The 13,950-nt window shown below is 44.7% G+C and overlaps 1 protein-coding gene and 1 long non-coding RNA gene across 3 annotated transcripts in view; one reads left to right on the top strand and one right to left on the bottom strand.

Moving 5' to 3' along the window:
• The window catches only part of LOC112543993 (uncharacterized), a 44,365-nt gene extending 31,562 nt beyond the window's left edge, over positions 1–12,803 (top strand). The window contains exon 3 of the long non-coding RNA XR_003087290.3: positions 10,839–12,803. This is a non-coding gene — a long non-coding RNA (uncharacterized LOC112543993). The remainder of the gene's footprint in view (positions 1–10,838) is intronic.
• Positions 1,142–13,950, bottom strand: part of LYRM4 (LYR motif containing 4) — a 171,216-nt gene continuing 158,407 nt past the window's right edge. For both annotated transcript variants that reach the window (XR_012901668.2, XM_075921304.2), the window contains one exon: positions 1,142–1,485. Coding sequence is in view for 1 of the 2 variants with exons in the window: in XM_075921304.2 (XP_075777419.1) it covers positions 1,408–1,485 (78 nt within the window). In the remaining variant the exon portion in view is untranslated. The remainder of the gene's footprint in view (positions 1,486–13,950) is intronic.

Genomic DNA, 13,950 nt, shown 5'->3' with positions numbered 1-13,950 from the left:
CCGAGGAACACGAAACGATAATTTTTTTATGAGGAACACCAAGGATTTTTTGTTGACTAGAAAAAAAAAAAGGTTGGGGGGAAAAAGGGTCAGGGGAAAGTTATTGAGGAAAAAAGAAAAAAGTCGCCTTTCCCTTTAAGGGTGGCCATTTTGAATTCTGTTCTCTACGGCACACCGCCAACTGCCTTGCGGCACACAGGTGTGCCACGGAACACAGTTTAAGAAACACTGCAGTCGGGGGTAGCAGAGGCTGTGCTGGGGGAACTGGCTTTTAAGCTGCCTCCCCCCTGCACTGGCTCCTGCTCTCTCCCCTTGAGGCAGCCGGGGTGGGAGGTGGGGGGGAATGCAAGTAGCTGATTAATTGACTAGTCTCTTACATACCTACTCTCTGCAGAACAGACATGAGACACTGAGCCAGTGTGTAGAAACGTATACACTCCTCAACAGAAATGGGAAATAATTTGTGTAAATTCTGAATTAAATGTACCAACCTCACCATTCACACACAATTATCTAACTTTGCAAGTATGTGTAATAAGGGTAATATACCAACATTTTTTATTGCAAAATAGGCTTTGTTCCTTTACATTGCAAGTTACAGTTTAGTATATTAAAATAAGGAACAATGATGTAATTTTATTTTCAAAGTTCTGAAGTCTCAGTAATGATGAGGCTAAAATTCTATTACAAGTTATTAACTCACAAGTGAGATGAGACTGGTAGGCTTCCAGGAAAGTTTGAGCTTTCATATTAATAAAATAAAAATTAGTAAGGTTTGTTTGTCATTTATGAAATTTAAAGAAAATGCTGTTTAAATGCAGCCACACAGTCTAACCTTTTATATTTGTACGTGTTGAGATCCTGGATATAACATAGTAACTTTGTTTTACTTAAAGGCCTCTGTCAAATTTCACATGGCATTAATAAATAAATAAAATATTTAACATGAACTTACCCACAACAGATCCAAATTCAACTGTTTAGTCACTGTAGGCTGTATATTTCTATATGAACTGGGGTTCCATATAAAAAGCCATTTTAAACAATTGTATCATTGGTTGAAACATTAACTGCTGTCCTTTACAAGCCAGGTAAGTTAGCAGGAAGATCACTGGGAGTAGAACATAGCTGACTACAAGTATTCGGTTCATGGAATTTTATTGTCAAATAAGACCAAGAAATGGTCTCATTACACATTAAATACTAGCCAATAGCATTAGGAATACATTACACACAAAGCATGAACCATGAGAAGAGAAATTCTATACTGCTTTGGTTGCCAAAAGCTGAGCATTTCAAAAGCTTTATCTTTTACTGGACATTGGTTTTTTCCAACACAGACAGGGTGCATACACACTGTGCTATTGATGTGCAGCACTACAGAATGCTGCGGATGGTCTAACGGTGCTAGATGATCAGATTATCCCTTTTTTCTGGACTCTCAATAACGAGCTTCTGGGTAGAATAGAGTTGACCAATGGTGACCTGTAATTTAAAACAAACAAAAAAAAACCCCATCAGGAAATACAGGCTTATAGGGCCAACAAGGTGCTGAGGTAAGTAAAAATGCACAGCTGAGAACAAAAGTGAAAGTGGACAGTCTGCATTCTTTCTACAAATACTATTTGTCAGCATCAACGCAGCCACCAAAAATGACCTTAAAATAGCCACATACTTAAATTCTCAACACAGAAGAAGGAAGGAAGGAAGGAAAAAGATATGCATAACATTTGTTATGTTATAGATATACACAGTTAATTACTACAGAGAAAGGAAAAAGTGAAATATACTTAGACAAATAGAAGGAAACATTACAAAAGGGAATTTTTCATGGAGACTAATGCATAGAAGCAGCTTGTTTGCTTTTTTGGTATTCACAAATTAATTTGCCTTAAAAGGAGTTGAGGGGGATACGATCCCCTACACAGTTTGTAAATGAGTAATATATGAGTAGAAATAGCTTTTTGTTCATAACTTGCTGTTCATACCAAATATTTCTGTACAGTATAGCTAAGATTAAAAATAAAATTGACTTTTTTGGGGAGACAACCGTGTTCATCTGCCACTCACCCATAGTTCTCCTCATATCCCTCTTTTGCTACATAGCATCTGACCTCCTCTTCCCACCACGCTTGCCATACCTCTGGTATTCATACTGACTCCATCCAATCTCATCTGGTCTCCTTCACACGCGCACTCATTCTCTCCCTTCTTCTTCTTCATAACCTCCCACTCTCCTCCAGCTTTCCCCTCACAATTCAAGCACTATTTAAACTCCATTAATCTGAAAAAAAACCCTTGATCCCATTTGCTTCTCTAACTACAATCCCATCTCTTTCATCTCTAAGCTAACTGAATGTGCTATTTACAATAATTGTTTGAAGTAGTTCTCCAGTTCCTTCCTACACCCTCTCCAATCCATCTTCCACCTCTTGCACTCCACCAAAATCTCCAATGACCCCTTCCTAACCAAATCTCAGAACCAGTTCTCCATCCTCCTCAACTTGTTCTCCACCTCTGATATAGTCATTCATGGTCAAAATCTTAAAATCTTGTCCTCCCTTGGCTTCTGTGATTTTCTTCTCTCCTAGTTCTAATACCTCTGTAATCACTCATTCATTAACTCCCAGGGAGGACTGTTCCCGTCTCAACTTTTTGTGCTACTGCAGGGCTCTGTCCTACGTTCCCTTCTCTTCTCCGTCTGCCATCTTATCTCTTGGTAATCTTATCCACAAATATAAATTCAACTATTATTTCTACATTGACAACTCGTGGATCTCTCTCTTTTCCTGTCTAAAATAAAATGTCGGCTTATTCTTCTGATACTTCCTTATGGATGCTTAGCGGTCAGCTCAAGCTCCACATGGCTAAAACAGCTCTTAGTCATCCCTCTAGTTCCTTTCTGCTTCCTCTTTCCTCTAATACAATAGACACTGCTAAGATCTGTCACTCAGGTCTTATCCATCACTGGGTGTCCTCTTTGGGTGCATCAACACTGCACCATAGATCAAAATAAGAGATGCAATTTGAGCTATGCAAATTGCATATTTTATTTCAGTGTTATTTTGAAATAGCTTATTTCAAAATTTGGCACAGTCTACACAAATACATCGCTATTCCGAAACATCCTTAATCTATCCCGAAACATCCTTAATCCTCGTGGAAAGAGATTTAGTCTAATCTCATGTCCGCACGGGGACATCAGATTAGAGAGCCTGTTATATTTCGAAATAATGGGTGTGCTCAAAAGACGTGGAATAGTTATTTCAGGATACCTCCAGTACCTGAAATAGTGCTGCAGTGTAGATGTAGACTCTGGGTCCTCATAAGCAATTAAACCCCTGGCAGCTTCAAATATGTCCGTGGTGGAGGATAGCACCAACTCCTCCATGTGGCACTGCCTGTCTGAGGAATTACTAGGCGCTGCACTTGACGATCTTCTCAAGAGAACCAAAATCAGCGTCGCTGACTCCTGCTCTCTGGGCGCTGAGTGCTGGGGAATGACCCATGTGTGTCTTTCTGTGCCGCTTGTGTGGTATCATTGCCAAGGGGGTCTTAGGCCAGAGTCCTTGCTGGGCTCTGTGTCATGTACTGAGGTTGGGGAACTCTTCATGGACGTGCTTGATGCTGGATCCTGACGGCCTGAAGCAGGCTGGGGCAAAGAGCAGATAACATCAGAAGTTGCTTAAGATGGAAGTCTCACTCCTTGGACTTTTTATGCTTTTTGCACTTCTATGTTTGTTGCGCTTCCTCTGCACTCTTCAGACATGTTGTGAGGGTTGCCTGTTGGCATAAGCTTAATGCAAGTTCTGCAGGGTTTAAACCTGTGGCCCCAGAACCCAACAGAAAGGTAAGAGATTGGGGAAAAAAATTTCCCTAAAACTTATCAGCTATACACACTGTATACACAAACTAACTACAGTAAACTTCCGATAATCCGGCACCTTTAGGACCCAGGGGGTGCCGGATTATCAGATTTGCCGGACTATCAGAAGGGGGGGCTATAAGCGGTCTGGGGGGGTGCCACCTCAGACCCCTCATAGCCCTGCTCTTCCCCAGGCATCCCTGATTCAGCCGCTGCTGGTCAGTTTCAGCAGCGGCTGAATCGGGGACGCCTGCAGCAGAGCAGCTGGAGTGCTGCCGGGTTGGTCCAGTAGCGCCGACCCTCGGCGCTACTGGACTAACCCGGCAGCCCCCCAGCTGGTCTGTCCCAGGTGTCCCCAAGTCAGCCGCTGCTGATACTGATCAGCGGCTGACTCCAGGAAGCCCGAGGCAGAGCTGCTCTGCCCCAGGCTTCCTGGAGTCAGCCGCTGGTCAGTTTCAGCAGCGGCTGAATCGGGGACAGCTGGGGTGCCGCCGGGTTGGTCCCGCAGCCCCGAGGGGCAGCACTATGGGACCTACCCGGCAGCGCTCCAGCTGCTCTGCCTCCGGCTTCCCCGATTCAGCCGCTGGTCAGTTTTAGCAGCGGCTGAATCGGGGAAGCTGGGGGCAGAGCAGCTCAAATGGTCCGGCTGCCCGGAGCACTTCCGGGTTCCTGATGGTGCAGGACCATCAGGAGTGCCGGACCAACAGATGCCGGACCATCGGAGTTTTACTGTAATTGCTAACTAACACCTAACCTACAAATACAATCTAGAAAGAATGCTAAGGTAAGTGCTTGCTAAGCAAGTGATCATAGTTCCAATGACCATCACTGACAGTAAAAAGGGACTAAGAGAACATCAAGTCAACAGGGATCTATTTCCAAGGGGGCTCCATAGCTGACCCCACGGGAGCTGCTAAGGGAAAACGCACATGGTTGGAACTGACTCAAAGAAGAACAAACAGCTTTGCTTTCTCCCATGCTGCCCCTCATGTTTGTATGGAGTCCCCCCATGCAGACCTGAAGAGCTACCATTCTCCTTCAAAACCCTGCTTTGCCATGTTACCTTAAAACAAATCTTGACAACAGTTAGGCTGCTGGGGTACTGAGACCTCTCTCAGTACCATCCTATTGTCTCCTTGTACTCCCCTAATGTCTGCATCCATATGTTGTCTTGTCTCATCTCATTCTTAGACAGTAAACTCTTTGGGGGCAGGGTCTGTCTCTTTATTCTGTGTCTGTGAAGCATTTAGCACAATGGGATCATGGTCCACGAATAGAGCTTCTAGGTGCTATGGCGACGAGGAGTCCTGTGGCACCTTATAGACTAACTGAAGTGTAGGAGCATAAGCTTTTGTGGGCAAAGACCCACTTCGTCAGATGCAGGTAATGGAAATTTCCAGAGGCAGGAATAAATATGCAGGCCAGGATCAGGCTGGAGATGACGAGGTGGATCCAATCAAGGAGGATGAGGCCCACTTCTAGCAGCTGATCTGGAGGTGTGAATTCCAAGAGAGCAGAAGCTGCTTTTGTAGTTAGCAAGCCATTCACAGTCTTTGTTTAATCCAGAGTTGATTGTGTCAAACTTAAAGATGAACTGTAGCTCAGCAGTTTCTCTTTGAAGTCTGGTCCTGAAGTTTTTTTGCTGCAGGATGGCTACCTTTAGATCTGCAATTGTGTGTCCAGGAAGATTGAAGTGTTCCCCTACAGGTTTTTGTATGTTGCCATTCCTAATATCAGATTTGTGTCCATTGATTCTTTTACGTAGGGACTGTCCTGTTTGGCCGATGTATATAGCAGTGGGGCATTGTTGGCACATGATGGCATATATTACGTTGGTAGATGTGCAGGAGAATGTACCAGTGACAGTATGGCTGATCTGGTTAGGTCCTGTGATGGTGTTGCTGGTGTATATATGTGGGCAGAGTTGGCACCGAGGTTTGTTGCAAGGATTGGTTCCTGAGTTCGAGTTCTTATGGTGCGGTGTGTAGTTGCTGGTGAGAATATGCTTCAGGTTGGCGGGTTGTCTGTGGGCAAGGACCGGCCTACCTCCCAAGGCCTGTGAAAGCGAGGGATCATTGTCCAGGATGGGTTGTAGATCACTAATGATGCGTTGAAGAGGTTTTAGCTGGGGACTGTAGGTGATGGCCAGTGGTGTTCTGTTGGTTTCTTTCTTGAGCTTGTCCCGTAGCAGGAGGCTTCTGGGTACACGTCTGGCTCTGTCAATCTGTCTCCTCATTTCCTCGTGTGGGTATCGCAGTTTACAGAATGCTTGTTGAAGATCTTGTAGGTGTAGGTCTCTGTCTGAGGGGTTGGAGCATATGCGGTTGTACCTCAGTGCTTGGCTGTAAACAATGGATCGTGTGGTGTGTCCGGGATGGAAACTGGAGGCATGCAGGTAAGTATAGCGGTCGGTAGGTTTTCGGTATAGGGTGGCATTGATATGACTGTCACTTATTTGTATCGTGGTGTCCAGGAAATGGACCTCCCGTGTAGATTGGTCCATGCTGAGGTTGATGGTGGGGTGGAAGCTGTTGAAATCACGGTGAAATTCTTCCAGAGTCTCCTTCCCGTGGGTCCAGATGATAAAGATGTCATCGATGTAGCGTAGGTAGAGAAGGGGTGTAAGTGGACGAGAGCTGAGGAAGCGTTGTTCCAGGTCAGCCATAAAAATGTTGGCGTATTGTGGGGCCATGTGGGTGCCCATAGCAGTGCCACTGGTCTGGAGGTATATGTTGTCACCAAATCTGAAATAGTTGTGTGTGAGGATAAATTTGCAGAGTTCAGCCACCAGTTGTGCTGTGGCATCATCAGGAATGCTGTTCCTGACAGCTTGTACCCCATCTGCATGTGGGATGTTTGTGTAGAGAGCCTCTACATCCATGGTGGCTAGGATGGTGTTTTCTGGAAGATCACCTATGCACTGTAGTTTTCTCAGGAAATCCGTAGTGTCACGGAGGTAACTGGGAGTGCTGGTGGCGTAGGGTCTGAGCAGAGAGTCCACATAGCCAGACAGTCCTTCAGTGAGAGTGCCAATGCCCGAGATGATGGGGCGTCCAGGATTTTAGGTGCTATGGTAATACAAATAATTTTTCTCCCTCTTGTATTATGTGTAAATTACGTTTGAGCTTGCTTTATAAATGCTATGTACACTTGGAGTGAATCACAGCCACCTGTGGAATAGAGGGCAGCATCTAACTGACATGCAGTTCTCTGTGTAACAGCTGAGGGGTAGGGCAAGAGAAGCTTAGGCTAAAGAAAGCAGCAGAGGCCAAGTCTCTTTTTTTAAAAAGGAGTTTAATGTTTAGCTTCTAAATCCATATTCAGCCAACAAAATAAGTGACCTGATTTTCATAAGCAGAGTGCCCATTAGCTCCCATTGAACTATTAACTTAGGGAGAAAAAAGAAAGCTCAGCTTGTGGTTACTGAAGTAGAAGAAAAAAACTTGGCATAATATATATAAAGTATGTACACCTATCTATTAGATAATATGTAGCCTCTGATATATTACACTGTATAACTGACTGCATTTCTTCAGAGTGCCTCAATGCAGCAGAAATTTAGAGAACAATATCAAAGTTCAATATTTTAAACTTGTATTGGCTTACTTAAAAGAAAGCTTGCAGCTATTAAGGTTTTCTTGCAATCCACTCCCTACAGCAAGGGTGGGCAATAATTTTAGATGGGGGCCACTTCAGAAATTGAAGTGGCCCCTGGGCAGCCCCAAAACGGACAGGGCCAGGATACTTCTGTACTTCCCCACCCACAGACCCTGACTGGCCTGGGGGTGGGGAGAGCATGTGAAGTCTTTGTCCTTACCACCCCCCTCAGACAGAACTGTCAGCTGTTCTGAACAGGTGGTGGTTCCTTCTAGGCGCCCGCACTCCAGGCAGCTGGAGACTTTGCATGCTCTCCCTGCCCCCAGGTCAGTCAGGGTCTGGGGAAGCACTGGAAGCCTCTCACTCTCTGCCCCCGCCCTGCAAGGGGTGCCATGCTTAGAGTCAACCCTGCCAGTTGAGCAGCAGCTAGTGACTGACTAAGCACCACATGCCCCTTGCAGGGCGGAAGAAGACTTTGTGCACTCCTCCGTCCCCAGGCCCTGAATGGCATCTGCCAGATGAATCAAGCTGCTTGGCGGGGGGCCGCATCTGGCCCGTGGAGTACCTTTTGCCCACCCCTGCTCTATAGTGACACAAATGCAACTTTGCCTTAAGGATCTCGATGGCTAACTGGTAGTAAGGCTTACTGGTTCTGGTTAACTGGTTGGGGCTGGAGCTGCTCCCCACCCGCCATGGGTTAGGGGCTGGACTGGCCAGCTGGAGTAGCCCCTATGTATGGCAGGTGAGCTGCTGCTCCCCCCCCAGCCACCTTCCCTTTAATCAGTTAACCAGTTAAACATTACGTTTAATCGGTTAACTAATTAAACGGGACTTTACATCTCTTCTTCAATAAATAGGGCCCATCTAAGAAATGAACAGTTGCCTCTTGATAAATAGCCTGGTCTGAAACTCGTAAAGCACTGGGTTTTGGACTGACTATTCACTGATGGGAAGATTGATGTGTCGCTCTTAAAGGAATAACAGCTTTTCTTGCCAGCAAACATTCCACTCCCTCAGCATACAGAATTAAGTCAACAAAAGCTCACAAATAACACTGATTAATAGGGAGTAGATGTGGTATACAGAATATATGAAGAGGCAAGCTGTGTACACAATTTAGGAAAAGCCATTTTGTTCCACACACAAAAAATATATGTCAACAAATGGAATTTGTAGCAGGCAGACCACACAACATGTGGGTTATCTGGTAGGATACACAGTAGTTATTACTGCTATATTATAAACCCTGCCATGACATTTAACAATAATTTATAATATGCTTATCACCGTGAAATTAAATACCTAACAAGCTTTAAAAAATATTTCACAACAAACATATCTGTCTTGGAAGAAAGGAGTGAACTTTCTACAGGAAATCAATATTGTTCATTGGCAGCCATTCTGCACAACAGGCAGTCCAACAAAGTTGGTCCAATAAAAGATTCCCCCCTTTACCCCACCTTGTTACCCTGCACAACAGGGAAATTTTACACTTCTAGGACAGTATCAAGAATTTGTTTTCTTTCTTACATTAATTTTGGGAAATGGGAGTTTTATCTGGCCATGAAGGAAAGCAAGGGAGGATGAATTCTAAACTCATCCATGCTGCAACTTCAGCTTTGGAGTAGAGCCATGCGCAGATACAAAATTTTTATCCGCAGATGCATATGTATCCAGAAAAATGAGTTGTGGATATCTGCACTGACATCCGCAGAGGCCCATGGATATAAAGCAGATAGCTTCAGATGTGCAAAGTTCTAAATACAAAATTTGTATCTGCATCTGCAAAAATGAGTCATAGCTATCCTCATCAATGGATATCTGCAAATTTTCAGGGATCTACTTTGGAGGTCTCCTCAGTTGACAATATAAAACACCCTAATTTCTGTCTCCCCTCTACTTTGCTGCATCAGGTTTTTAAGAGGCAGCACTTCCTGTTATGTCAGTGACTTCTACTAGATGGTTCAATTCAGCTTTGTAAGAGATGTTTAGTTTTGAAGTAGAAGCCTGGGGAGTGTTAAATATTAGCATTTGTGTTTGTATCACTTGGGGTTGGGAGAAGTGAAAGGGAGAATGGGCTGTTAAATCCCAGCCAAATCTACAGTAGATGTTTCTGAGGTTAGTTAAGTAAACTAGAGAAGAATGTGTCATTCATTATAGCTTAGTCACAGATTCAGACACTACAATTTCTTTTTTAAACTGTCAACTGATCACTCATTTTCTGTTCTGCTCTTGAGATAAGATTTCCTGTGTCTCTATGCTGATATCTGAAACCTTGCATTGCATTATTTAAATAATCTGTGTATGCTGTCATGGATTTAAAGGCTATTATATACAAGGCAGTTTATTACTTTCCCCTCAAATAAGTTAATTCTGCTTCTACTTGTCTCTTAAATTAGGACACCAGGCCCTCCTTGTCCCCCATTTTATTAAAGGACGACAATGTCTCAAGACTGAAACCTGAACTGTAGCTCTTCCTTTTCTCAAATGAAGAGGTTGAATGTCTGACTGTCAGACAAACATCTAAGGTCTTGGCCATGTGGAATATATTCGGATTAAGCCCTCTGTGGCCAGGTGCGGATGTAGCTGCACTGGTGAAAATCTCTAATGTAGAGAAGGGAAGCTGTGATTTTCACTGGCCCTCCAGAGGAGCACCACTGTGGCATGTTGTGGCTTCTTTTGCTTACACTAGGGGGTTTATATTGGTGGTGCTATTCTGAGGGCTGGTCACTCAAGAAGACATTCTTTAGACACGACACACACTAATTCCTTTTATAGTTGTTTAGAAATTCCAATTCTCACACATCCCCACAGCAGTAGGACTGCAAGAGTGTTTAAATACTTTGGTATTAATTCCCAAATTCCCAATACATTCTTCTACAAAGATATTCTGTTGGCAACGAATCTAATGAAAATGTTTTACTAGTGTTATGTCATTACCACACACTCATTCTCTCGAAGCATGAAAGAGTTAAATGGCTATTTACTGTGCTCTTTCTTCAGCAAGCATGTTTGTAGTTTATACACAGTGAGACATTCACTCTTTTGGTAAATGGCTGGAAGCCAAGGTACAGAGGTCAATGTCACAGTATTTTCATCACAGTTCGTTTACCACAAGCGATGGCTGCTAGAAAATCTTACCATTTGCTCCACAAACCTCCCTTCAGTTTTTTTCTTATCCTTTCTATAATTTAGACTCTAGTCCTCCATGAAAAATTATAGAATAAATATGTGAAGAAACAGAAGACCAAAGTGTTGATAGAAATAGAATTACTTGGTGTTTAAATATTTATATAGTCTCAATATAGTCATGTATATGTTCAAAATGTCCATTGACTTTAGTGATTACAACATTTTTACTCTCTTTGTTCTGCAGAGCTAACAGCTGAGAGAGTGAACTGGATTCTTTTGTTCATCAGAGTTGTAACTGATTGGAGCTTAAGAAATAATTATGCAAAACTATCATAGGTGTCACTGATAATATAACTTGGACAGAACTTTGCAAGCACTCTCACACACATTTTTAAAGCAGAAGCAAAAGAGCAAGAGCCCCAACCTGTTTCTTACCATGCCTACCAACCACCAAACCGAGTTCAGCTGCCCCATGCATTCAGTTTAAAATGAAAAATTTTCTCAGCAGAGTGATTCATTCAGTGAAAAAGAGTTAACCTTCAGTGATTCACAATGTACCTTCTCTGTCTACCCTTGATTTTTTTCCCCATTGCAGCTAGAACAATGACTTATCTGCACCCCTAGCTCCTTCCTTACAGATCAGAAAGTGAAAAAAAAATCTACACAGTATGAAATGTTTAATGAGCTCATGCAATCTGCCTGCACTGATAGAGCTCAACTGAATACATGGAGGAGAACGCTGCTAGATGCCATTGGGAGAACAAAAAAGCATGCAAGTAACATGAGCATAAGATGCAGGACAAGATGTTGAGGCTCATAGAGGAACCAACAGAACTGATGAGGAACCTGATAGAGGTGAAGGAAAAGCACCTGGAGTACAGAATCCCCCTGCACCTATTGGTAAACCACCAATTCCTCACCAACTTCGATGGCCTGCTCTCCCTGGCATCTTAGAATCATGGGGTGGTGTCAGGGAAAGGCCCAGGAAGACTTTCACTCAACTCCCAGTGACGTCTCCTGGAACAGAAGTCTGACATTCCCACAGTTCTGATTGCTACACAAGGGACTGTAATAAGTCACTTTAATTCTCTCCTTCCTCCCCCATCAGACCTTTTTACCATAAACTCTTTTTCTGTCTCTGTTCCCTGTGTTTCCTAAATAAAAATGTATGATTTCAGAAGAACAGAATCTTTATTCTTTGTATCCACTGTGTTTGGAGGGGAAGTGTCTACAGGTCAGTACATGTACACATCAGTACATGTTAAAAGCAACCGTCAAATCATTGTCTGGTCATTCATGACATTGGTGTTCAAAGCTTCTCTGATGCACAGCACCCTTTAATGTGCTGTAATGTCACGCGCTATATCGCACCCGCGCCAACATCGACTCCCCACCCAATGACTGCCAGAAATCCCTTCAGGTTCCAGAGGAGTCCCCTATTTATTGACATAGTTTGCTACACACTTCCGGGTCACTACATCTTGCACTGTAAGATCAGCCCCACAGCACTAGCCAAATCCCTCCCGCTAACGCAACACGTGGTGAGGGAAGGGGGACCTGGGCCTACCCTCACTCCAGGTCTCGACCCAGGACCCTAAAGGTGGGGAACTCTTCCCTGGCTCGGTTGGTGGGGTGTTACCCCTAAATGCACCAACCCTCGGGTGTCCACTCAGCCCTACCCTGGGTCAATTCCTTCCCCCTCTGGGGCATCACTTACCTGTCCGTCCGACAGGTTACCTTTCCTCCCTGTCTCCCTCTGCCGCTCCCTTTTATAGCCCACTCCCAACACGCCTTCCTCCCTGTGCCTGTGTTGGCCCCTCCTCCTGTGTACACCGCGGGGGTGCCCGCTGACATGGGAGCATCCACACTACCCTGCAGGCTCCGCCCGCTCCTAGAGCTGCCACCGTTCTCTCCTGCTGGTGCTGCAGCGTCCTACCCGTGCAGGTCACTCCCCTGCTGCACCTGCCCCCTCTGTGAGCGGAGGCCATCCTCCTTCCAGGACAGAACAGAGCCCAGCGCAGAGCCCGGCGCATGCTCCACAAGAGCGGCACCATGTTTTTTCTGCTGCAGCCCTTGCCGCGCTACCCCAGACGTCCCCCTGCCGAGAGCGCGGGGCGCGTCTACCCCATCACAGTGTTCTCCTTACTGCCCTGGTGTCTGGATGATCTGCCTCAACCCTCCACTCTGCCAGAAACTTTTCCCTCTTACTTTTGAATATATTATGGAGCACACAGCAAGCATCCACAACAATGGGAATGTTGCTTTCACTGTGGTCTAATCTAATGAATAAACTCTGGAAGCATTCCTTCAAATGGCCAAAAGCACATTCTACCATCATTCTGCACTTGCTCAGCCAGTAGTTGAACTACTCCTTACTGCTGTCTAAGTTGCCTATGTATGACTTCATGAGCCCTGAGAGCAATGGATACGCTGGGTCTAAAAGGATCACTATTGGTATTTCAACATCCCCAGGCACAGGCATGTTAACAAGAAGAAGGTGATCAGAGAGGGTATGCGGCCCCTAATGGATGAAGGCGGTAACCTAGTGACAGATGATGTGGGGAAAGCTGAAGTACTCAATGCTTTCTTTGCCTCTGTATTCACGGACAAGGTCGGCTCCTGGACTTCTGCGCTAAGTGACGCAGGATGGGATGAAGATGGACAGCCCGTGGTGGGTAAAGAACAGGTTAGGAACTATTTACAGGAACTATTTAGAAAAGCTAAACATACACAAATCCATGGGTCCGGACTTAGTGCATCCGAGGGTACTGAGGGAGTTGGCAAATGTCATTGTGGAGCCTTTGGCTATTATTTTTGAAAAGTCATGGAGATCGGGAGAAATCCCGGATGACTGGAAAAAGGCAAATGTAGTGCCCATCTTCAAAAAAGGGAAGAAGGATGATCCAGGGAACTATAGGCCGGTCAGTCTTACCTCGGTTCCTGGAAAAATCATGGAAGGGATCCTTAAGGAATCCATATTGAGGCACTTGGATGAGAGGAAAGTGATTAGGAATAGTCAGCATGGATTCACAAAGGGCAAGTCGTGCCTGACCAATCTGATTAGCTTCTATGATGAAGTAATTGGCTCGGTGGACATGGGGAAGTCAGTGGATGTTATATACTTTGACTTTAGCAAGGCTTTTGATACGGTCTCCCACAATATTCTTGCCAGCAAGTTAAGGGATTGTGGATTGGATAAATGGACGGTAAGATGGATAGAAAGATGGCTAAAAGGCTGGGCCCAGCGGGTAGTGATCAATGGCTCGATGTCAGGATGGCGGTCGGTTTCTAGCGGAGTGCCCCAAGGTTCGGTTCTAGGACCGGTTTTGTTCAATATCTTTATTAATGATCTGGAT

The sequence above is a fragment of the Pelodiscus sinensis genome, chromosome 2 (genome assembly GCF_052426305.1).
Source record: "Pelodiscus sinensis isolate ZL-2025 chromosome 2, ASM5242630v1, whole genome shotgun sequence".
Classification (NCBI taxonomy): domain Eukaryota; kingdom Metazoa; phylum Chordata; order Testudines; family Trionychidae; genus Pelodiscus; species Pelodiscus sinensis.
Note: the sequence above shows the minus strand (reverse complement) of the source record. Positions and strands in the feature narration are given on the sequence as shown.